Source organism: Lissotriton vulgaris, chromosome 1_1, assembly GCF_964263255.1.
Source record: "Lissotriton vulgaris chromosome 1_1, aLisVul1.2, whole genome shotgun sequence".
NCBI classification, from domain to species: domain Eukaryota; kingdom Metazoa; phylum Chordata; class Amphibia; order Caudata; family Salamandridae; genus Lissotriton; species Lissotriton vulgaris.
The window spans coordinates 1,281,143,265-1,281,167,377 of NC_141685.1; the positions used below are offsets into that span (position 1 = coordinate 1,281,143,265).

At 35.9% G+C, this 24,113-nt stretch overlaps 1 protein-coding gene across 1 annotated transcript; it reads right to left on the reverse strand.

The window, feature by feature from the left end:
* Window positions 1-244: 244 nt before the first annotated feature.
* Window positions 245-23,789, reverse strand: LOC147748992 (uncharacterized). Its single transcript, XM_086929357.1, has 7 exons — window positions 23,154-23,789; window positions 20,489-20,558; window positions 18,828-18,898; window positions 11,772-11,842; window positions 3,079-3,516; window positions 942-1,157; window positions 245-505 (listed from the first exon to the last, which is right to left on the reverse strand). The coding sequence occupies exons 5-7, from the start codon at window positions 3,514-3,516 to the stop codon at window positions 245-247; spliced, it is 915 nt and encodes a 304-aa protein (XP_086785483.1). The 5' UTR covers window positions 11,772-11,842; window positions 18,828-18,898; window positions 20,489-20,558; window positions 23,154-23,789.
* Between the last annotated feature and the right edge of the window lie 324 nt (window positions 23,790-24,113).

Consider the following 24,113-nt stretch of genomic DNA (forward strand, 5'->3'; position numbering starts at 1 on the left):
AGAGTCTGTCAAAGAGAGAGTCTGTCAAAGAGAGACAGTCTGTCAAAGAGAGACAGTCTGTCAAAGAGAATACAAGATAAAAACCTTTAAAAAATTTTATTTAAGTAATTATATATTTAGTGTTATTTTTTGCAAGCAAATGAAACTTTAATTAAAATACTGTATTTTTAGCCTTTTTACTGAAACATAATTTGAATATCTCCCATTTTGTACATTTATTTACAGTCAAGTATTGTGTTGTTTTTCACAACTCATGTATTTTCCGTATGTATCCGTTTTGTAATATTACATTGACATTTTTGGGCAAGATTGGCATTAGTGCTTCTTGAATGTCGTCAATGTCCGGTGGTATTTGGAAGTAGTCCAGTAGAATATTGTTATCTATTTCGACTGATTGTAAATTTTCTGCATTATCAATATGTACATTTAGTGTACTGTGTTCCTGATTCGCATTTTCGAGGCTATATATAGTCATATTTATTTCTTCTTCTGGCGGTTCTATTTTCTGTGAAGGAAAAAGAATTTAGTTAATTTCATATTTATGAAGTTATTTTATTTCTTTTCTTGTGTTCACCTACGGACAAATTTCTTGATATATGCAGTCTTAAATAATGTTAATAAGTAGTGAAGATAGTTTAAGAAAGGATAGATTGTGAGTACGTATAGTGAAAAGGTATAATAGAGGATTATAGACTGTTTTGTAATGTTATAGATACTTTAGTAAAAATACGTTTTAATAAAGTGGAGAGTATAAGTTAGTTTTATAGTAGTGATTAGTATAATCCATAGTGTAGCTTAATGCATTTAGATAGAGAGTATTAGAAGCGATAGTTTGAGTGAATTTTAATTAGTGAATATAGAGTTTGATGGTGTTTTAAGAAGTAGATAGTATAGATTGAGTAGTAGAGCAAGTTATTAATATTTTCATAATTTGTACTTACTTGAAATTGTGTATTCCTTGTTGTGTTTAACATTTTATTGTTGTTAAATTCATGCACTGTCAAGTGCGTCATCTTAATGTAGGATCCAATTTCAATGGGAAAGTCTGTGGCATCTCTCCAAAGAGTTATTTTTACTGAGTCCGTTGTGTCTTTCACAGTTATTGATTTAAGTTTTGTATCTTGTCCGGCAATAACAATTGTTTTTATTTCTTCTTCCTGTAAGACAAAATTGGTAATAGAAATTAAAGAGAGTCTGTCAAAGAGATAGTCTATCAAAGAGAGAGAGAGAGTCTGTCAAAGAGATAGAGAGTCTGTCAAAGAGATAGAGAGTCTGTCAAAGAGATAGAGAGTCTGTGAAAGAGAGAGTCTGTCAAATTGAGAGAGTCTGTCAAATAGAGAGTCTGTCAAAGAGAGAGAGAGAGTCTGTCAAAGAGGGAGAGTCTGTCAAAGAGGGAGAGTCTGTCAAAGAGAGAGAGAGTCTGTCAAAGAGAGAGAGAGTCTGTCAAAGAGAGACAGTCTGTCAAAGAGAGACAGTCTGACAGACTCTCTCTCTCTTTGACAGACTCTCTCTCTCTTTGACAGACTCTCTCTCTCTTTGACAGACTCTCTCTCTTTGACAGACTGTCTCTCTTTGACAGACTCTCTCTCTTTGACAGACTCTCTCTCTCTTTGACAGACTCTCTCTCTCTTTGACAGACTCTCTTTTTGACAGACTCTCTCTCTTTGACAGACTCTCTCTCTTTGACAGACTCTCTCTCTTTGACAGACTCTCTCTCTTTGACAGACTCTCGCTCTTTGACAGACTCTCGCTCTTTGACAGACTTTCGCTCTTTGACAGACTCTCGCTCTTTGACAGACTCTCTCTCTTTGACAGACTCTCTCTCTTTGACAAAGAGAGAGAGAGTCTGTCAAAGAAAGAGAGAGTTTGTCAGAGAGACAGTCTGTGAAAGAGAGACAGTCTGTCAAAGAGAGACAGTCTGTTGAAGAAAGTCTGTCAAAGAGAGTGTCTGTCAAAGAGAAAGAGTCAATGAGAGAAGAGAGAGTTTGTCAGAGAGACAGTCTGTGAAAGAGAGACAGTCTGTCAAAGAGAGACAGTCTGTTGAAGAAAGTCTGTCAAAGAGAGAGTCTGTCAAAGAGAGAGTCAAAGAGAGATAGTCAATGAGAGAGAGTCTGTCAAAGAGAGAGAGTCTGTCAAAGACAGAGAGAGTCTGTCAAAGACAGAGAGAGTCTGTCAAAGACAGAGAGAGTCTGTCAAAGAGAGAGAGAGTCTGTCAAAGAGAGAGAGAGTCTGTCAAAGAGAGAGAGAGTCTGTCAAAGAGAGAGAGAGTCTGTCAAAGAGAGAGAGAGTCTGTCAAAGAGAGAGCGAGTCTGTCAAAGAGAGAGAGAGAGTCTGTCAAAGAGAGAGAGTCTGTCAAAGAGAGAGAGAGAGTCTGTCAAAGAGAGAGAGTCTGTCAAAGAGAGAGAGTCTGTCAAAGAGAGAGAGAGTCTGTCAAAGAGAGAGAGAGTCTGTCAAAGAGAGAGAGTGAGTCAAAGAGAGATAGTCAAAGAGAGTCTGTCAAAGAAAGAGAGTCTGTCAAAGAAAGAGAGAGTCTGTCAAAGAAAGAGATAGTGTCAAAGAGAGAGATAGTCTGTCAAAGAGAGAAAGTCTGTCAAAGAGAGTCTGTCAAAGAGAGGGAGTCAAAGAGAGTTAAAGAGAGTCAAAGAGAGAGAGTCTGCTCAAAGAGAGAGAGAGTCTGTCAAAGAGAGAGAGACTCTGTCAAAGAGAGAGAGAGGGAGTCAAAGAGAGAGTCAAAGAGAGAGTCAAAGAGAGAGTTAAAGAGAGAGTCAAAGAGAGAGTCAAAGAGAGAGTCAAAGAGAGAGTCAAAGAGAGAGTCAAAGAGAGAGAGAGTCTGTTAAAGAGAGAGAGAGTCTGTTAAAGAGAGAGAGAGGGAGTGAAAGAGAGAGTCTGTCAAAGAGAGAGAGTCTGTCAAAGAGAGTCTGTCAAAGAGAGAGAGAGTCTGTCAAAGAGAGAGAGAGTCTGTCAAAGAGCGATAGTTTGTCAAAGAGTGAGAGTTTGTCAAAGGTGTAAGTATTGTGTGCAAGACTTTTTGGTACATAGTGTGTGTAAAAGGGTGATTTTTTTTTTTTATAAGCTTACCTCAGCAATAGTCCCAGAAATGCTCATTAATGAGCGTAGTGAAGCTGCTTTTACTGTTTTTATCGGTGATATTGGTGGAGCAGGGGGTTGTAGGATATATTGTGCCTCCTGTATTATTTCTTGAGGTATAGATAAGGGCATCATGCGTGATAGTTTCGTTTGTTTCGTGATGATAATCACATTGTTTTTGGCTAAGAAATTGCGAATCATAATAGCATTCCCTTCTTTAGTTTGCTGGTAAAATGGCTCATTGTAGCATGTTGCTTTAATGCAACTACTTTCATCAGCTAGAGCTAGATGAAACATGACTTTGTGCTCTTGTTTAGCATTTGTATAGTTTGTTTTTGTCGAACATTTTATTACGTTGGCTCGGATTGTTTTTTGGTAAGGTTTGTTGTCTTCATGTTTCATTTTTTTGAGGTCTTCTATGGAAATCATCTGAAATGCGAGAAAATGTTAGTACACATTCTGAGCATACATTTTTCCCCTTTTGCTATTACCTGTAATAAAATAGCATGTTAATGAAGTGGTTGCATTTTAAACTGCCACCCATAATGCTTTGTGATCACTATAATATGATTCTAATGTACCGTAGTGCATGATGTTGTCATTAGTATAGATGTGATCTAGTGTAGAATTGTAGTCTGTTGTGTATTGTTGTATTTTTTGCTGGCATTGAAATTGCTGCAGCATATATTCTAATAGCAAAGTTCTGTTTGGTGACATTTGTGTTAAATCTATATTGAAGTCTCCCATGATGACATATTTTGAATTTGGATACAAGTAAATTATGCTACTTAAAGCTTGTAATAATGTCTGCAAAAGTACATGTGGTGGTTTGTACAGTATAATAAATAAGTATTCAGAATCATTAAGATGCAGAGTGAAAATTAAAAAGTCAATTTCGTGTTGTGTTTGATATATTGGCGATAAAAGCATGTTTTTTTTGTAGTAAATGGCAATACCATGCTTAGTGTGCTGGTTGTGAAATTTATCAAATAATACTAGGTGATATTGTTCTATTAAGAACGTATTCTTATCTGCTTTTCTAGTTGTGTTGATTTCAGTAAGGCATATAATATCACTGTTCATGATATTTTTGTCTGATTTCATAGCAGTGTAATTTCTTTGCAAGGACCGTATGTTATGGACAATTATATTACACTGTTGTCTATAGCTATGTAATTGTGGTACTGATATTTGTAATAGCATGTGTGTTCTTAAACGTGTCATTTCTTCATGCACTTTTGGATGTACAGCTATTTTGTCTTGCTGAAAGTTTCTAATGTATATGTTGTCTAAAGATTTAGCTCTGCTTAAAGCTACATAATGTAGATGATGTACTTTACTGTTGTTAAAGTGAATGTAAATGGGCTCAATTGTTTCTCCTTGTGTTCTATGTATAGTTCTTGCAGATGATTGTCTCAATGGGAATTGTTTGCGTATAATAGTTATAAATTTCTGTGTATATTGGAAATGCCGTGTAATAGCATGAATGGGTGTCCAATGAGGCAAAATATTACTGTGATATATGTGTTTGTTTTCTTGTCTTGTTAATTTGCCTACTGTTTCTTTATCAAAATTAATCCAAATTACATTTGGGCTGTTATTGATAGTTTCCACAAATTCTACTATACCTGTTGCACCATTTGTTAAACCATCATTGACATTTATATTGTTAGTTAAATCATATCTTAATTGCAATGCAATATGTAATATTGATGGCAGGCTCATTGTTTTAGTAGAATCTGTGGGCAACTGTTTTAGAATTTTTTTTTTTACTGCTTCACTTAAGTCTGCTGCAACTGTATCTATTGCTGTAGCTGTGTAAACTGGGTAATGGGTTATATGTTCTAATAAAACTGCATTATTTACGCTATTGACTTCATTGTTAGTTCCCATAATGTAAGGGATCGTTTTGCTAATGTTTTCAGGTGGCTCTATTTCTCGTGTTTTTATCTGTATAATATCCTCATTTGTTTGTTTCCCTTCTCTTAATCTGTTTAGTAGTTGAGCAAATGGCAAGTCATTTTGTTGTCTCATTATTTTAGTCAACTCAAATAACTTGAAATGTGTCTGCCATAAATTAGTACTTACTGGCCTATATGAATGTTTTGGGTTGTCAAATATGTATGGGTCAAAAACTGGCTTCAATTGGTAAAAGTCTCCAATTGCTAAAATAGATATACCGCCAAAAGGGAGATCAGACATTTTTATCTCTTGCAATCTATTATGTATAAAGTTGAATACATTAGCCCCTACCATTGATATTTCATCAATTATTAGCAATTTAAGATGCATTAGCTGACCTTGTAGTGTGCTTCTATTCTCATGAGTTAGCTGTCTATGAGTTAGTGTTTGTGAAATAGGTATTTTAAAAGTACTATGTAGTGTTTGTCCTTGAATGTTATGTGCTGCTTTGCCAGTTGGAGCTGTAAGCAATACATATATGTTATCTGGGTTTTCTCCTGCTTTTGTATTGTAATAACGTACTAATGTTTGGTAAAGTGCTGTTATAAGGAAACTTTTGCCTACTCCTGCACCACCTGTACAAAATGTGTAGCATGGTGTTTCTTTAGTTTTAACCCAATGCAAATGATGATATATAAAGTTAAGTTGTTCTTCTGTTAGATTTTGCATTATACTATCATATTGTTCTTTTGGCATTATGTTATTGCTTATTGATTCTTCTCTACTTGTACTTCTAATCCCTAAATCAAATGATAGGTCATACAATGGGTTTTCATTATTTTGCACTTCATGGCATATGGTGTTATCTTCTTCTGTATCTATTGGTGGTAGCAATGTATCTAATATACTAGTTTCATTGCTATTAGTTGTTAGTTGTTTATTATGTTTATTATATTTATTATGGTTTGAATCAACTGCATTTTTAAGTTCTAGATAGCGTTCATAATAAGTTCCCTTGTTATTAATTATATTATGTTCATTTCGCCATGGGTAAAAAAGCATGAGCAATTCTCTATAGTAATTTTCTGAGTCATTTTTGATGTTAAATCTGCAATAGCGAATTACTCTTGCTTTTTTTCTTTTTATGCAGTTTGTTTCGTCTACTAAATTTATCTCAAGTTCTTCGTCATCTGAGCTATGAAAGTTATTTTCAATAAGGAAATTGTCATGGCCTGTTTCTTCTTTTCCTTTACATTTTTTCTTTTCATTATACATAGATGCATAGTCAGCTAATGTACATGTTTCTAATTTTACAGGGCGTTTACTATACCTGACTATAATATTATCATATTGTATTTTACAAGACTCATCTGGTAAAGAATTGATAGTTTCGATGTCTTTTAATAAGTATGTACGCTTTTCATTAGGACTTGTATTGATAAATACAAAAGATCTTGAACTTTTCCGTAAAGGAATTTGTAGTATTAGATATGCTGCTTCTTGTGCACTTATTTCTGTACAGTTTAAGAATTTGTTCCCTATATGCTTAAGTTGTTCCTTAATACTTGGATTGGCATGTACTTCTTTAGCAGCTTGGGCAATTAGTTTGCTCATTCCTCGCTGTGATTTACTAATGTATGAAACAATATACACAGCACATGCATATGCATCTAAGATGTATTGTATATCTATGTTTGCTTGCCATGCTTTCAAAATAGTTGGATTGTAGTTATTTATAAAGCATTCAGCTGGTGTTCTTTTCAAGAAAATAGTATTTTTTTATATAATAGATTGTATACATAAAGTATATTGTTTTAGATCTATGTTCATTGAATGCAAAAACTGTTCAAAAGTATAATTTGAAAATTCTTGGCTATTTATAGTTAGATGTATTAGTTCAATTTGCTGTAAGAGCTCGTTATTTGTTTTGTCTAGCTCTATTGGTTCTAGTATAAAAGTTTCAGGCATTGGATATCTGGGATAATGATATTTGCATGTTCTTTTATGTTTGATACGGCAGTTTTTGGTATGGCCGTGTCTTTGTAGAGGTAGTAAAGACTCTATATCTGGTTCTTCTGTTTTTGCACATGTAACATACTTATTTATGAAAGTAGTGACTTCATCTCTATCAGAAGTTTCATATAGTGGAGCATTTTCTATCCATATTATAGCATGTATATGTGGTGATCCCCGTTGTTGGAATTCCACTCTATAAAAGTAATCAATAATTTTGCCAATTGGATTACTTTCATGCAATAAAACAGAATTAAATAATTTCCGAACTTGAAAGTCAAAATGTCTTGCACATGTAATGGGATTCTGCTGTATTAATTTGCATTTTGTTTCCCATGACATATTGTTAAATTCTTCTTTTGTGCATTCTGGTCTCTTTTCTGTACGTAATAATATGTTAATTAAGTGATACCATTTCGTTTCTGCAGCAGATAAAGTTAAAAAAAATGTTGGTAATCCTAATTGTCTAATCATAGCAAAGAGGTCTTTTTTGCATTGCTCCCAATATGGTGGTGAACTACGGATAGTTTTAAGTATTTTGTATCCTTCATTATACTGCAAAATTGTATCTAATTTATTCTTTATGTCTTTGGCAGTTATAATGTTTCCATTATTAAAGTATTTCCTAAGAGATATAAATATTTTGCTCTGTAATTGTTTAATGTGTAATGTTTTTAATTTAAAGAAAAGATTAGTAACACACTTTGCTACTCTTAGATCATTACTTCTTACTTCTGATTGACAGATTGTGCTGTAATGTATTGGGACATGCCTTTCTTCATTAGTCGGCCTTCGTTTCCCACCAAATATAGTTGGGAATGCCAAATATTCAGAATCTTTGTCTTCATACAGGCCTCTTGGTGTGTTATATTCTGCAGGTGCTAAACTTAAAATATTATTTGTTTCTGTAGTAATAGTTTCATTATCTAACATAGTATCTAAATTTCCTGCTGGAATGTTGTCTGAGGAATCTGACGTATTACTTGTATCTGAAGTCTCATCACAAGAATGTATATCTTGTGTTGTATAATCCCAATCTTCATTAATAGTGATTCCATATTCTTGAAACAAAGTGCTTGTAGTGGCTAAATATAAAGCTGCACGTTTAACTTTGTTTGGTCTAACATTTTCATAATGGGTATAAGATTTATAACTTAATTTCCTTTTTAATTTTATTGGAATTGTCATGTTATCATTAATTTGCCTTGGTAAAACAGTTACTGTTGTCATAACGTCTGCAGGGACATTTACTACTGCACCTGATAGAGATTTTTGGAATCCACGTGGTAATGTTCTAATTTGTAAAAAAGGTATTCTTGGCGATACTAATCTTTCTTCTAAGTTATGCAACTGTAAGACTGCTGGGATATCAGGAAATGTCATCCCATTATATACTGAACATGGAGGTATTTTGTCTTTTGATATATATGTGTAACATGTTCTGCATATTTCATTTGTTCTGTATTTGCTAATATTACATTCTATGAATTTAGCTCTCTTACTAATACTGTGTGTATTTTGAAGACTTTGCTTATGCCAGAGTTGATTGCAAATAGTGCAAGTGTACTCGGGTCCATATCTTATTTCTTCCTGAAATATCCTAATTATCTCATTTGTTGTTTGACCTGCTATATGTCTATGATTAGGTTCATTCTCTTTGTTTTGTGTCTGTTTTCTTTTTCTATTACTGTTTACTTCTTGAATTTCTATATTGGTTGGTTGAATTAGTGATTCAACATTAGCTGTTAATGTGTTTATTATCTCAGTATTGTTAAGAGCTATGTGTGAAGCTAAATAACTGTCTTCTGTTACATGCAGTCTATTGTCCTGACTATTGCTTTTTTGTGTGTTTAGTATTGTATTTTCTACTTGTAAGTTATTCGAAGGAATTTCCCCTAATGCATTTATAGATATATGTGTCGTATGAACATATATGCTTTTTCTCGACTTTACATTTCCTTGTCTATGATTCCGTTGTGTTTGGTGTAAACCTTTTTTGCTAATTGTTGTTATGTTCACTGTAGTTAAATCTAAAGTAATACTCTCAGAATTAGTAATTTGTTCTCTATTGCCTAACTTTAGGATGTATTCTATAATAAGATTAATAGAGTCAAGGTTGATAGCAATACATGTTCCATTAGGATGTTGTATTGCATTTTCATTTTGGCTATGTGAATCAAATAGAGAGTATGTTTGTAGAGTTTTGAAGACTGAAATTATATATCTACCTATAGAGATCAATATACCAGTTTGTGAATTAATTGTAGAAGTTAGTGCAGATATAAATTTACTATGTAAAGTTTGTGCTGATTTTGTTAGTTCTTCGCTAAAGCATTTTTTGAGCTTTGTAGAATAGATTTTGTCATTGCTAACTATGTAATTTGGTAACTTTAGAGGTTGCATACAATCTTGTTCACCGACAGAGTGCATTTCAGTGTACAAAGCATCTCCAAGATTCATAATACAGTGCAAGTCTACACTATCCCAAATATATGCTGGTTTACAGTAGTTCTTTAGAATAGCAAATATACTATTTTGAAGACAATGTGTATAGTGACTAGTTTTATCACTATGTGTATTTTTTTCCTGTGGATGTGTGTTATGTAAAAAGGGAATTTCTTGTGGTGTTTGTGTTAAAATATGTGAATCTATATTGGTATTATTTGTGCTACTTTCCTTGTTCTGCAATGTGCTATTGTGTATATTATCATGAAGTAAACTGTCATTACTTCCAGTAATAAGTTTATATGTATTATAGTAATCACTTGAATATGTGTTTGTATGTACATTACTTGTGTTTATTGTTTGTTGTACATTTATGTGTGTGTTATTAATTACATTAGTAGAATATGTGTTGGTATTTAACTTACTTGCTGGTATTGTTTGTTGTACATTTATGTGTGTGCTATTAATATGTTGTCTTTCTGTGTTGCTCTTAAGTGTTTTCTTAAGTATACTTGCATATGTGTCAGTAGGAGTAGTCTCTTCTGGTGTATTAGTATATTGTGTTGTGCTGATCTGCTTGCTGTTCTTTTTAGATTGATTATTAGGCCCTGTTGTAGTGAGAATTGCACAGGAATACGTACTAGTACTAGGAGTATTATCTAAAAATGCTAATGGCTGTTCCTTATTCCAAAAAGTATTTTTTTTAGATTGACATCTCTGAATGATTTTTTTGGCATTTTCTATACGCATTTCAAATGCTTGTGTGAAAAAATTTTCGCTACCTTTAGTAGAATACACATAAAATTTTTTCGGTGCTACTGCATTCTTATTTTTTTCATGACGCACCATTGCTTTTTGAAGTGATTCTTTTGTAATCGTACTTATTTGTATTGGAGTTAATTCATACGGCACACAATTCAGGTTTGGTTTCTTAAGATAGTGTGCCAGATTAGTGATGTACTCTAGAAGTTTTTCAAATGTGAACTGTATAGTAATACATGTTCCATTTGGATGAGGCATTCCAGTCTTATCACGACTATGTGAGTCAAATACAAAGTACGAATCATTTTTCTTAAAAATGGAAATAACATAAATTTCCATGCAAAGTATAACACCAGAGTTGGAATCAAGTGCAGGTTTTAATATTTTGTTGAGATTTGGAAACGAAGGGTCACATTGTTGTAATATGTCTCCATAATAAGGTTCTTTAAGTTTAAGAGAATAGATAGTAGTATTGTGTTCAATAAAATTTGGTAACTCATCTGGATGCCTAAGTTGTTCGCTATTAAGTAAATGCATATCTATATATAAAGCATCACCTAATTTCATAATGTAATGCAAGTCTTCTTTAGTCCATGTATGTGCATCTTTGTAATAGTTGTGTATAATTGCAAAAGTACTATTTGGCAAGCATTGATAACCTCTCGAATTGCATGTAAATTTGTCATGACCTTGATGATAATCTGCTGCTAGTATTTGCATCTTAGCTAATCTAATTTATGAAATAATTTGATATCGCTACAGTATTGCTAGCTTTTTTTGTTATACGCGAGTCTATTTTCGTTCTCTTATTTAATATATATATATATATATATATATATATATATATATATCTTTTGCTAATTTATATTTTATTTTGTAGTTAACTATAATGCAAGGCAATTAATTGAACACTATTTTTTTGCTTTGTATTTTAGGTAGCAGATTTAGATATATTTTGTTTACAATTTTAGTGATGTACTAGCTATAAGTTATACTATTAGCATATATATATATATATATATATATTTGGATATATTTATATGTATATATATATAGTTATTTTACTGTTAAATATATTCCAAGTTACAGGTTGATAGCTTATTTAAAAAACATACTTCTAATTGTATATATTTCCAAACAATTAGCAATTGTCTTTATAAAAGAAATAATTTTCAATGTTAAGTATATAAATATATATATATTTTTTTTAATAACTAATTATATATCTGATTTTGTCTAGTTTTTTTTCTCTAAATCCACTCTATTGTTGTTTTGGACTTGTTTTATAGTTGGAGCTGGTAGCAAAAGAAAAAGCAATTACTTTTACTTTTTTGTTAACTATTTTTTTTTCTTAAGATTAATGTTACCTATGGAAATCTTCTATATGATCTTTTCGAATTCTAAGTATATACTATATATATATATATATATATATATATATATATATATATATATATATATATATATATATATATATGGGTGTGTGTTGATATGTGTCTTGCTTTTTCCCTTGCTATTTCTATACTTACAATTTAATACAGAAGCAAAATAGATACTTTTACCGTGATGATGTTTTCACTGATGTTGTGTCAAACAATTCTGAACGTCTGATGTTATTCAATCAATTGGCAATCTAAGGAAGAATGAAACAAGCATTAATATTGAGTTGACATATTAATATAATAAAAGTGGCTGGATACTCCAGACTATGTGTAGAAGTTGTATGTGTAGTATGTGTGTGGACTGAGTGAAGCATATTAGTAGTCGTAAATCGAGTTTTAGAAGTGTATGTAGTATAGAGTAACTAGTAATGTATAGTAGTAAGGAGGATAAAGTGAGCAAGATAGAGAGAGATGTAGGGCAGGACGAAGAGATGTTAATAAAGAGGGGTGGTTAGGCAATATTGAGAGTAGTGGAAAGATGAAGAGAAAGATAAGGAAAAGAGAGAAGTCTGATAAGGAAGAGAGGATATAGAGGTGTAGAATGTAAGCTACAAAAAAATAGAAATGTAAATTACATGAAGTTATTTTTATAAGAAGTTGTAAATAGTGTATTAGATGCATTGTTTGTAATTTTAAGCAAGTACAAAGGAATAGGAGAGGTAGTGAGATTAAGGAACACTTAATCCCTTGTTAAATCTAAATAAACAATAGAAGAGACGTTAAATACATCTGAATTTGCCACAGATACTGAGTGATGCAACTGGGGAATTGCACACTCACTTTAGGTGGAAAAGAAAGCCCTCACACACCGACCTAGTCAGTGTCATGCTTCATCATTGGGCCCCACCAAAGAGGCCGAATGCCTCTTTGGTGTGCTACGACGCCAGAAGACTGCGGAGCAGGTTTTGTGAAAAAGGCATGTTGTGAGTTTTATAATTAAAACTGCCTAATGTGTAAGTAAAAATCTATAATTCTTGATGCTTAGTACACAAATGAAAGAGTTATGTGTCTGAATTTAATGCCCAAGGTAATGGATTTGTTAATTTAAAATACTAATTAGTCAGTCAACATGTTTCATGTTTTACAGTTGTTTACATTTCCTTAGGCATTTATAATGACAGAATTATACCCCGGCGGTATGGACTCTCTAATCGCCCACCCTGACCTGGGGGCGTGAAAGCGAAAATATCAAAAAAATGATTTAGTGCATAAAAAAAAGGGGGAAGAGCAATTGCTCATTCCAAAAATACTCCTAATTGCGGAGTGTTTGTGCACCTGTAAAAGAAATAACAGACAAACATATAAAAGTTTCACACAATTAGTTGTAAATATAAGTCATTGCGTTTGTCTAGGGTGTTCTATAGTTGTTGCATAGTGTTCCTAAATAAACACTATAGTTAACATCCTCTATATAGCCTTATAGGGATGCTCACACTAACTTAGTAAAGTGAAGTGGAAAAGTGTGTAAAGCACACAAAGTAGCTAGAAAGTGTTGATGAACAGAGGAGACACATAAGAGATCAAGAGAGCTAGAAAGCAAGAAGAGAAGTAAGTGCAGAATGGAGTGAGAAGATAGCAAGTAAAAAAAGTGCAAGATAGAAAGTGAAGACAAGATGGAGACGTAGATAGAGAGTGAAGACAGGAAGGAGAGAGGACAAGAGAGAGAGAAAAAGGGAGGGTAGGATGTAGGGCATGAGCAAGAAGGAGGAATGGATGGAAGAAAGTGCAGGAGCAAGAGGGCCAGCTCAGTGGTGTAAAGACTTTCAGGTAAGCAATGTTGTGTTTTGTAAAGCTGATAATACTGTCACTTTGAATGCGCCGAATGTGACTAAATTTATTTTTCTTTTGTTGCAGTATTTGACAGCAGGGTTGGGCAAGTATTTCTTGTTGCCATTTTGTCTTGAGATCTTTGGCTCGCTGTCAGTGTCCATGGTGCAAGGACCCCTATAGAGATAGATGGAGGGGAGTAAAGAAGAGAGCAGTTGGAAGAGTGGGCAAGAGGAAGAGTGATAGCAAAGGGGAAACAAGAGGAAGAGTGATAGCAAAGGGGGAAAAAGCGGAGAGGGAGATAAAGAGAATAATGATAGATAAGAAAGGAGAGAAAGAGTGGATGCAGAGAGTGAGCAAGAGGAAAAAACAGATAAAAGATAGAAAAGAGAGAAAGTTAAAGGCAAAACAGGGAGAATGTGCAAGAGAGAAGAATAGTAGATAGGGAGGAATAGAGGGAGGAAGAGAGAGGGAAGACGAAAAGTAAGTGTACAATTGTGTGAGAAGATAGGAAACAAAGAGTGCAAGATAGTAACTATTTCTGGTCGGCATTTTGTCTTGGGATCCATGGCTCGCTGTCTCCATGGCACAAGGGATTTCAGGTATGCGTTTTAAATTGTAATGTAATTAGTATTTCTCTTACAGGTGTTTAACTATTTTGTTTATATTCTTATGTTTTTTTTTTGGGCTGTTCTCTCTAGTGTTTCCGTGTTGGGTCTCCTCCTTGGCGTAACAACTTTCAGGTAAGCGATGTGTTTTGTAACAAATAAATGACTGTCTCTTTTGAATGACTGGTTTTTTTTTAAGTTTGAAAAGGATTTTTTGACTTCATTCTACCCTTACGTTTCTTTTTGTCTTTTTTTTCTCTTCCTCCCTATGTACTATTTTTTTCTTGCACTTGCTCCCTCTTTTATCCTTTTAACTTTCTCTTTTTTATCTGTTTTTTCTATTGCTCACTCTCTGCATACTCTCTCTCTTGCCTTATCTATCCTTATTCTTTATCTCCCTCTCCTTTTTATTTTTTTTCCCTTTGCCATCACTCTTCCTCTTGCCCCCTCTTCCAACTGCTCTCTTCTTACTGCCCTCCATCTACATCTCTATCTATGGGGGTCCTTGCACCATGGAGACTGAGACAGTGAGCCAAAGAGTGCAAAATAGAAAGTGAATACAAGATGAGGACAGAGATGGAGAGTGAAGGCAGGAAGGAGATAAAACGCAGGAGTAAGAAGAAAGACAGAATGTTAAGTAAGAGTAAGAAGTAGGGCATGAGCAAGAGGGAGGGAGAGAGCAGATGGAAGAGGGTGCAGGAGAGAGGGATGGTAGAGAGAAAATAAAGCATAAAGGAGATAGAGAGAAGAATGATAGATAGGGAGGAAGAGGAACACGGAGAGTATTAGAAAGAGAAAAAGAAAAGAAAAAGGAGAGTGCAGGACAGAGAAGCATGATAGATAGAAAAGGAGCTAGAAGAAAGGAAAGAGCAGATGTAATAGGGGGCAGGAAGAAGGAAGAGAGCATAAAGGAGAGATATATAGAGAAGAATGAATAAAGAAGTAATTAAAAAAAGGAAGAGAGAGTGCCAAGAAAGAACGGAGTATGCAGAGAGGAGGTGAAAAGAAGTTAAAGAAAGATAAGTAAGAAAGAGGAAGAGAGTGCCGGAGATAGAAGTATGATAGATAAGAAAGTAGAGAGGATGCAAGATAAATGGAGATCTTGAGAGAGAACGTAAAAGGGGCAAAAGACTGCAGAATGGAGGCAGAGGTCCAAAAATATAAGGAGTGCCAGATGGAAAGGCAGAACAACATAGGGAAGGATATAGAGAGTGAAAGTCACAGAGTGCAAAAGGAAGAGCAAGAAAGAGAGAAAGCAGGAGTTAAAGGGAGGGTGTCCATGAGCAAGAAAGAATTAAGAAGGGAGCAGTTGGAAGAGGGGGCAAGAGGGAGAGTGATGGCAAAGGGAAAATAGCAGAAGGGAGATAAAAAAAGAATGATGATAGAGAGGGAGGAAGAAGGAAGGAGAGAGAGCAGATGGAATAAGAGTCAAGAGTAAGAAGAAAGAGAGCAAAAAGGAGAGAGAAAAGAGAAGAGAGTGCAGAATGGAGTCAGAGGGCAAGAAAGAGAAGGAGTGCAAGATGGAAATGTAGCACAATATGGGGAAGGAGATAGAAAGTTAAAGTAAGAGAGAGGGCAAAAGGGAGAGCAAGGGAGAGAGAGAAAAAGCATGATGTAAAGAGAGGGATGGAAGAAAGAAGGTGAGAGGGTAGATGAAGAAAAGCACAAGAGTGTGAATATAAGATGGAGTGGCCAAAATAAAGAGAAATAAAGAAGGAATACAAGATAGCGACATAAGGAGCAGAGAAAGAAAGGAGAGAGATGGAAAGGGTATGCAAGAAGAAGAGAGGGGCAAAAGGTAAGAGCAACAGGGAGAGAGATAAAGATCGAAGGAATAGGAAGAGAGGGCAGGAGAGATAAGCATGATAGAAAAGGATGGAGAGAGCAAGCAGAAAGGAGAAAGGACGCAGGGCGCAAAGGGAGCAGCTTTTTTGCGCAGGCCAAAAGCTAATGAGAACTGTAGTGAGAGTTTGGGTCGGCCCTCGTCATTCATTGTCTGGCTCCATAAATTGAGCCTAGCCATTGGACGAGGGGCCTGTCCGTCAATTTAAAGCAGACTCAGGGGCGTTCAAGATTCTTTGGCTTTTGCCGACAAAACGACGCCAGGACGCCCCCGATTCTAGCCCGGCATTGCCAGGACCTGCCTTTGATGACGTATCAGGTTTCTTTGTCTGTGGCGGAATAAAATTGCAGGTAAGCGATGGTGTCTTTTGTAATATAAATGACTGTCTCTTTTGAATGCCCCAGCTGAAATGTTTAATGACGTATTTTTTTTTGTTGTTCTCTGCAGGTATTTGGCGACGGCACAGTGGGGGTAACAATTTACGGTCTGTATCCTTGGCTCGCTGTCTGTCTCTGTCTCCATGGTAGAAGGGATTTCTTGCAGGTAAGAGATGGTATCTTTTAAGGACAGAGATGGAGAGTGAAGGCAGAAAGGAGATAATACGCAGGAGTAAGAAGAAAGGCAGAAAGTAAAGGAAGAGTAAGAAGTAGGGCATGAGCAAGGAGGGAGGGAGAGAGAGCAGATGGAAGAGGGTGCAGGAGAGAGGTATGGTAGAGAGAAAAGAAAGCATAAAAGAGATAGAGAGAAGAATGAAAGATAGGGAGGAAGAGGAACACGGAGAGTATTAGAAAAGAAGGAGAGTGCAGGACAGAGAAGCATGATAGATAGAAAAGGAGCAAGAAGAAAGGAGAGAGCAGATGGAATAGGGGGCAGGAAGAAGAAGGAAGAGAGCAGAAAGGAGAGATATAGAGAAGAAAGAATAAAGAAGTAATTTTAAAAAAGAAGAGAGAGTGCAAAAAAAAGAACGGAGTACGCAGAGAGGAGGTAAAAAGAAGATAGAGAAAGAGGAAGAGGGTGCAGGAGATAGAAGTATGATCGATAAGGAAGTAAAGAGGACGCAAGATAATGGAAATCATGAGAGAGAACGTAGAAAGGGGAAAAGACTGCAGAATGGAGGCATAGGGCAAAAAATAGAAGGGGTGCAAGATGGAAAGCCAGAACAAGATAGGGAAGGAGATAGAAAGTGAAAGTCACAGAGTGCAAAAGGAAGAGCAAGGAAGAGAGAAAGCAGGGTGTGCATGAGCAAGAAAGAATTAAGAAGGGAGCAGTTGGAAGAGGGGGCAAGAGGGAGAGTGATGGCAAAGGGAAAATAGCAGAAGGGAGATACAAAAATAATCATGATAGAGAGGGAGGAAGAAGGAAGGAGAGAGAGGAGATGGAATAGGGTGCAGGAGAGAGAAAAAAGAGCAAAAAGGAGAGATAAGAGAGTGCAGAATGGAGTCAGAGGACAAAAAGGAGAAGGAGTGCAAGATGGAAATGGAGAACAACATAGGGAAGGAGATAGAAAGTGAAAGTAAAAGAGAGGGCAAAAGGGAGAGCAAAGGAGAGAGAAAATGCATGAGGTAAAGAGAGGGTGGGAAGGAGGGCATGAGCAAGAAATAAGTAAGTATGGAGCAGTTGGAAGAGGGTGCAAGAGGGAGATTGATGACAAAGAGAAAAGAGCAGAAAGGAGGGAGATAAAAAGAGAAGCATAATAGAGTGGGAGCAAGAAGGAAAGAGAGAGCAGTTGAAATAGGGGGTAGTAGAGAGAAGGAGAGAGCAGAAAGGAGAGATATATATAGGAGAGCAATAAAGAGAGCAGGAGGGAACAGATTGTGATGGAAGAAAGAAGGTGAGTATAGATGAAAAAAGCACAAGATTGTGAATGTAAGATGGAGTGGGCAAAATAAAGAGAAATAAAGAAGGAATACAAGATAGCAACATAAGGAGGAGAGAAAGAAAGGAGAGAGATGGAAAGAGTATGCAAGAAGAAGAGAGGGGCAAAAGGTAAGAGCATGCAAAGAGAGATAAAGATAGGAATAGGAAAAGAGATGGCAGGAGAGATAAGCATGATAGAAAAGGGAGAGAGGAAGCAGAAAGGAGAAAGGACGCAGGAAATAGAGAGATAAAGAATAAATTCAAGAGACAGCTACATTTAGGAAGTAGAGAAAGAAAGGAGAGAGATGGAAAGGGTATGCAAGAAGAAGAGGGTCAAAAGATAAGAGAGCAAGAGGGAGAGAGATAAAGATAGAAGGAATAGGAAAAGAGAGGGAAGGAGAGATAAGCATAATAGATAAGTAGGGAGAGAGCAAGCATAAGTAGAGAGCAAGCTGAGACGCAAGCTAGAAAGAGCATCAGAGAGAAGGTAAGGAGGAGTAAAAGTGAGAGCAGAATAGAGTGAGTAAAAGAAAGTGCATGATAGAAAGAAAGAGAAGAGGGGAATACAGGAGAGAGTGTAGAAGAGAAAGGATGCAAAAGAGGGAGAGGAAAAAAAAGAAGGAAAGTAGGAGAAAGTGAGGAAAGAATAGAGCAGGAGTAAATAAAATAGAAAGACTGCTGGCAAAATCATGAAGGAGATGCAGAGTAAATGCAAGAGAGAGGAAAGGCAAGAATGCAAAATTGAAAGGGAAGGCAAGAGAAAGAGATGTATATATGTTGCATGTGCTGTCTCAGTATCTAATCATTTGCTCATCTCCAAACTAAATCAAATGTTGTTTATGAGGCAAACTTTTGTGTATATCCAGCAAAGAATGCCCAGTACAGACAGAAAGAACAAAGTCTTAGTTATAAGTTTTCCTTTACCTTTGACCTCTCTCCTGATTACGACCTCACCAGTGCTGCTTTCATCTCCAAAGTAAATTAAATGTTGTTTATGAGGCAAACTTTTGTGTATAACTATCTAGCAAAGAATGCCCAGTACAGACAGGAAGTACTACCCAAAAATGTCTAAAGTAAAATAAGTTTTAAGTATTAACGTACCGTGTTGAATGAACGAATTTGAAAGATGTGTCCTCGATGGGGCAGTTGCACCAAATGGCAAATTTTTTGTCCTGTAAAAGCAAAATATACCGTTAGCAAAAGTTTGAGAAGAGTGAGGACATTTGTGTGAAGTATATTAGAAGTTGTAAATAGAGAATTAGAAGCAGTATGTATTATAGAGTAACTAGTATAGTAGTAAAGACTATAAAATAGCAAGGTGGAAAGAGATAGAGGTCAGGAAGAAGAGAGAGATGGATAGAAAGAGGGGAAGATAGGCAAAAAGAAAAGGAGTGAAAATAAAAAAGGAGAAGGATGATGAACCGTGCAAGTTAAAAAGAAGCTTGATATGGAGAGAACGCAAAGAAGTGAAAAGACGACAAAAATAAAGACAAAAATAAAGAAGTAAGAGTGCAGGAAATCGAAGTATGATAGATAAAGAGTGAAGCATAATAGAGAGGGAGCAAGAAGGAAGGAGAGAGCAGCTGGTAATTGAAAAAAGGAAGAGAGAGTGCAAGAGAGAACGTGAGGAACTTTTTTCGACAAAAGAATGTGAAAAAGGGTATATAAAGAAGAAAACCACAAGAGTGTGAAAGTAAGATAGGTAGAGTGTGCAAAATTGAGAGAAATAAAGAAGGAATACAAAAGAGCGAGATATAAGGAGGAGAGAAAGAAGGAGTGGTGGAAAGTGTCTGGAAGAAGAGAGGGGCAAAAGGTTAAGATATCAAGAGAGTGAGAGAAATAAAGATAGAAGGAATAGGAAAAGAGAAGGTAAAAGAGATAAGCATAATAGATAAGTCGGGAGATAGCAAGCAGAAGGGGGAGGACGCAAAAAATAGAGAGCACGAGAGAGAAGAAAAGGATGGGTAAAAGTGAGAGCTGAATAGAGATGGAGTAAAAGAAAGTGTGCATGATAGAAGGGAAGAAGATTAAAACAGGAGAGAGAAGGTATAAGAGAGGGCATGAAAAAAAGAGGGAAAAGAGAAGAAGAAAGAAAGTAGGTGTAATAGTGAGGGAAGAATAGAGCAGGAGTAAATTAAAGAGAAAGACTGATGGCAAAATGGGAAAGGAGATGCAGAGTAAATGCAAAAGAGATAAAGGCAAAAATGCAAAATGGAATTGGAAGTCAAGAGAGTGAAATGTATGTTGCATGTGCTAGCTTAGTATGTAAGCATTTGCTGCCGGGACCTGTAAAGAAGGTGGGGATGAATATATAGGGTGAGGGCAGAAGAGTGAGGATGCAGGAGAGAGGAGAGCAAAAGAAAGAGAAAGTCGGAGAAAAGGAGAGAAGAATAATGCGAGAGTGAAAGAAAGGACATTGAATGTAAAATTGTGAAGGAGATGCAGAGTAAATGCAGAAGAGAGACATAAGGAAAGGCAAGAAAGAAATTGAAAGGGAAGGCAGGAAATAAAGAGATCTATGTATATTGCGTGTGGTAAATGAGTCAAAGCATTCCCTACAGGGACCTTTCAAAAAAGTGTTTGTTATAAGTTTTACTTCTCTGTTGATTCCAACTTTAGCAGTGGCGCTCTTGTACAAAAGCATAAGATGTGCTTTATGAGCGAAATTTTGTGTATAAGTATACAGCAAAGAATGCTTAGTACAAACAGCAATTATTAAAAAACGAAATGTATTAAGTAAAATAAATCAAGTATTAACATACCGTGTTTATATAACGAATTTCAAATTGTGTAGTCGATGGGTCAGTTGCAACAAACGTGTACTTTTTTACCCTACAAAACAAAAATAGCATTAGCAAAATATTATGAGTGCAGGCAAAAAAAGCAGTGATTTTCTCATTCAAACTGTGCAAATTGAATCTTAGCCAAAGCTTTGCGTATTAGCAATTAATGCGTTCTAATTTAATAGTATGGCAATTATTTGCGTCACGTTACTGGTTTGTATGTGCCTTTAAAAATATAGAAATCCGCGCATGCACGTTGTGAAAAAAAAAAGAAGGAATGTTGTCAGTGTTTTATTTAATTTCTCGCATCGTGCAAAGCAGTTTGTGAACTAAAGTTGTAACTGAACATATATATATATATGTGTGTGTGAAAGATTAGTCTTACCTAAATCACTGAAATGGATTAACAAAAAACATGGTGAAATTGGCCAAATGTATATACAACACAATTGAATTGTAAAGTGATACGTATTCTTACTGCAAATTAGTTTTACAGAAAGGCATACTTACATGCGCAAACATTTTCATCCTAAATGCACAGTTTGCAAACATTTATATCGTAAATGTACCTATTGGCGATGTATGAAAAAGAACTCAAAGGCATTAAACAAAAACATGGGGAAATTGGGAATATGTATATGCAAGACAATTTAAATCTAAAGTAATACGTATTATTACTGATTTGTTTGCGCGTATAAAAACTGTAAAATGTGCTCGTAATACCGCTGCTCAAAAGAACAGATTACTTTCACAGAAAGGCCTGAACTTACATGCGCAAACATTTTCCTCCTAAATGCAGTTTGCCGATGTATAACTTTGTACTGAAAGTCGTCGTGTCTCACCTTATCCTAACTGTTCTTTATGCTCTAAGTAAATGTAACGGGCCTTCATGCTCTGACTAAATCTAGTGTTGCGACAAACACATGCTTGTGCTCATCTAACTCTCAGCCCTACGATTTGAGCATATTAAATAAAAAAAGGGGACAAATTACTTTCACAGAAAGGGCTAAACTTACATGCGCAAACATTTTCCTCCTTTATGCAGTTTGCCGATGTATAACTTTGCACTGAAAGTCGTCGTGTCTCACCTTATCCTAACTGTTCTTTATGCTCTCAGTAAATGTAACGGGCCTTGATGCAATGACTAAATTTAGTGTTGCGACAAACACATGCTTGTGCCCATCTAACTCTCAGCCCTACGATTTGAGCATATGAAATAAAATCTGGCATCGCACAAACAAGGCACCCAAAATGTACATAATGACGAATTGCATTAAACAGCAAGGCCTTACAAAGTAAGCATGTGTTCGAATTTTCAAAGGCCATGAATAAAGTAGACATGCGCAAACATTTAAATCGTAAATCTACCTACATTTTTCTCCTAAATGCAGTTTTCCGATGTATAACTTTGCATTGAAACTCGTCGGTCTCACCTTATCCTAACTTCTTTATGCTCTCAGTATAAAATCTGGGACAAATGACTTTCACAGAAAGGGAGAAACTTACATGCGCAAACATTTTCCTCCTAAATGCAGTTTGCCGATGTATAACTTTGCACTGAAAGTCGTCGTGTCTCACCTTATCCTAACTGTTCTTTATGCTCTCAGTAAATGTAACGGGCCTTCATGCTCTGACTAAATCTAGTGTTGCGACAAACACATGCTTGTGCTCATCTAACTCTCAGCCCTACGATTTGAGCATATGAACTAAAAAAGGGGACAAATTATTTTCACAGAAAGGGCTAAACTTACCTGCGCAAACATTTTCCTCCTAAATGCAGTTTGCCGATGTATTAGTTAGCCCTGAAAGTCGTCGTGTCTCACCTTATCCTAACTGTTCTTTATGCTCTCAGTAAATGTAACGGGCCTTCATGCTGTGACTAAATCGAGTGTTGCGACAAACACATGCTTGTGTTCAGTTAACTCAGCTCTACAATTTGAGCATATGAAATAAAATCTGGCATCGCACAAAGAAGGCATCCCAAATGTACATAATGACGAATTGCATTAAACAGCAAGGCCTTACAAAGTAAGCATGTGTTCGAATTTTCAAAGGCCATCAATAAAGTAGACATGCGCAAACATTTATATCGTAAATCTACCTACATTTTCCTCCTACATGCACAGTTTGCCGATGTATAACTTTGCACTGAAAGTCGTCGGTCTCACCTTATCCTAACTGTTCTTTATGCTCTCAGTAAATGTAACAGGCCTTCATGCTTTGACTAAATCTAGTGTTGCGACAAATACATGCTTGTGGTCAGCTAACTCAGCCCCACGATTTATGCATATTGAATAAAATGTGGCATCGCACAAACAAGGCATCCAAAATGTACATAATGGCGAATTTGAATAAACAGAGGTCCTTACAATGTAAGCATTTGTTTGAATTTTAAAAGTTCATGAATAAAGGAGACATGCGACAACATTTATATCGTAAATGTACCTATTGCCAATGTACCAAAAAGAACTCAAACGCATTAAACAAAAACATGGTGAAATTGGACAAACGTACAGGCAACAAAATTTAATTCTAAAGTGATTCATATTATTACTACTTTGTTGCGCGTGTAAAACTGAAAATTGTGGTCGTAATACCGCAGCTCAAAAGGACAAATTACTTTCACAGACAGGAAGGAACTTACAGTTTATGTCGAAAGGCTCCAGTCCGCTGTCTCGAAGTATACCTCCTGAGATCGGTCGAGAAATCGAGAGGCTCCAGTCCACTGTCACGAAGTATACCTTCTGAGCTCGCTCGAAGAAATGTTTCTTTCCGTGGCTGTAGTCCTTTACATACTGTGGAAGACAAAAAAAAACGCAGTTAGTTCATTAAATAACAAAAGACTTGCAAAGTTTGTTGTTAAGAACATGTAGGTGAGATGTTGTTTAGGATGTTGCTGTCTCGACATATGTAAATTGCCGATAGGAGGCTGTCTGGCCGAATGAAAAGGTCGTGGATGCTGTGACTCGTTAGAGTACTTAGTGGCTATGTGCGACTTTTGCCGATCTTGAATATCAAAGCTTAGTGGTAGACGAGTTGGCGCCACGCTGCCTGCAAATACAAAAAGAAGTGCTGGTGAATATCATTTTGTTAAAGTAGAAAAACACGATAGCTCTTTCCAATAATTCCCTACACAGAAAGCACACGATATAAAATAACTATTAAAGTAAGCATAATAGAATTACGACACCACGCCGCCGACATATTCCTGCAAATAAAGGGAAAGAAATGAAGTTAGAAATTACTTTTGAAACGTAACAAAACACTCCGGGTATTCGAAAGTGACAGTAATTGTTTAGTTACCAAAAACATCGCTTACCTGCAAGTCGTCACGCCACGGATGAGACCCGACACGGAAACACTAGAGAGAACAGGCCAAAAAAGAAACATCAGAAGAACATAAACAAAATAGCCCGAACACCTGTTACGTTAAATCTACAACACCTGTAAGAAAATACAAATTACATTTGAATCTATCTACACCGAGTCGCACTAAGACATGACAACAGCGCTTACCTTAAAGTTGTTCGTCCACGGGGAAGGAAACCCGACACGTCACGGCAGGCTACACGGAAACACTAGAGAGAACAGCCCAAAAAAGAAA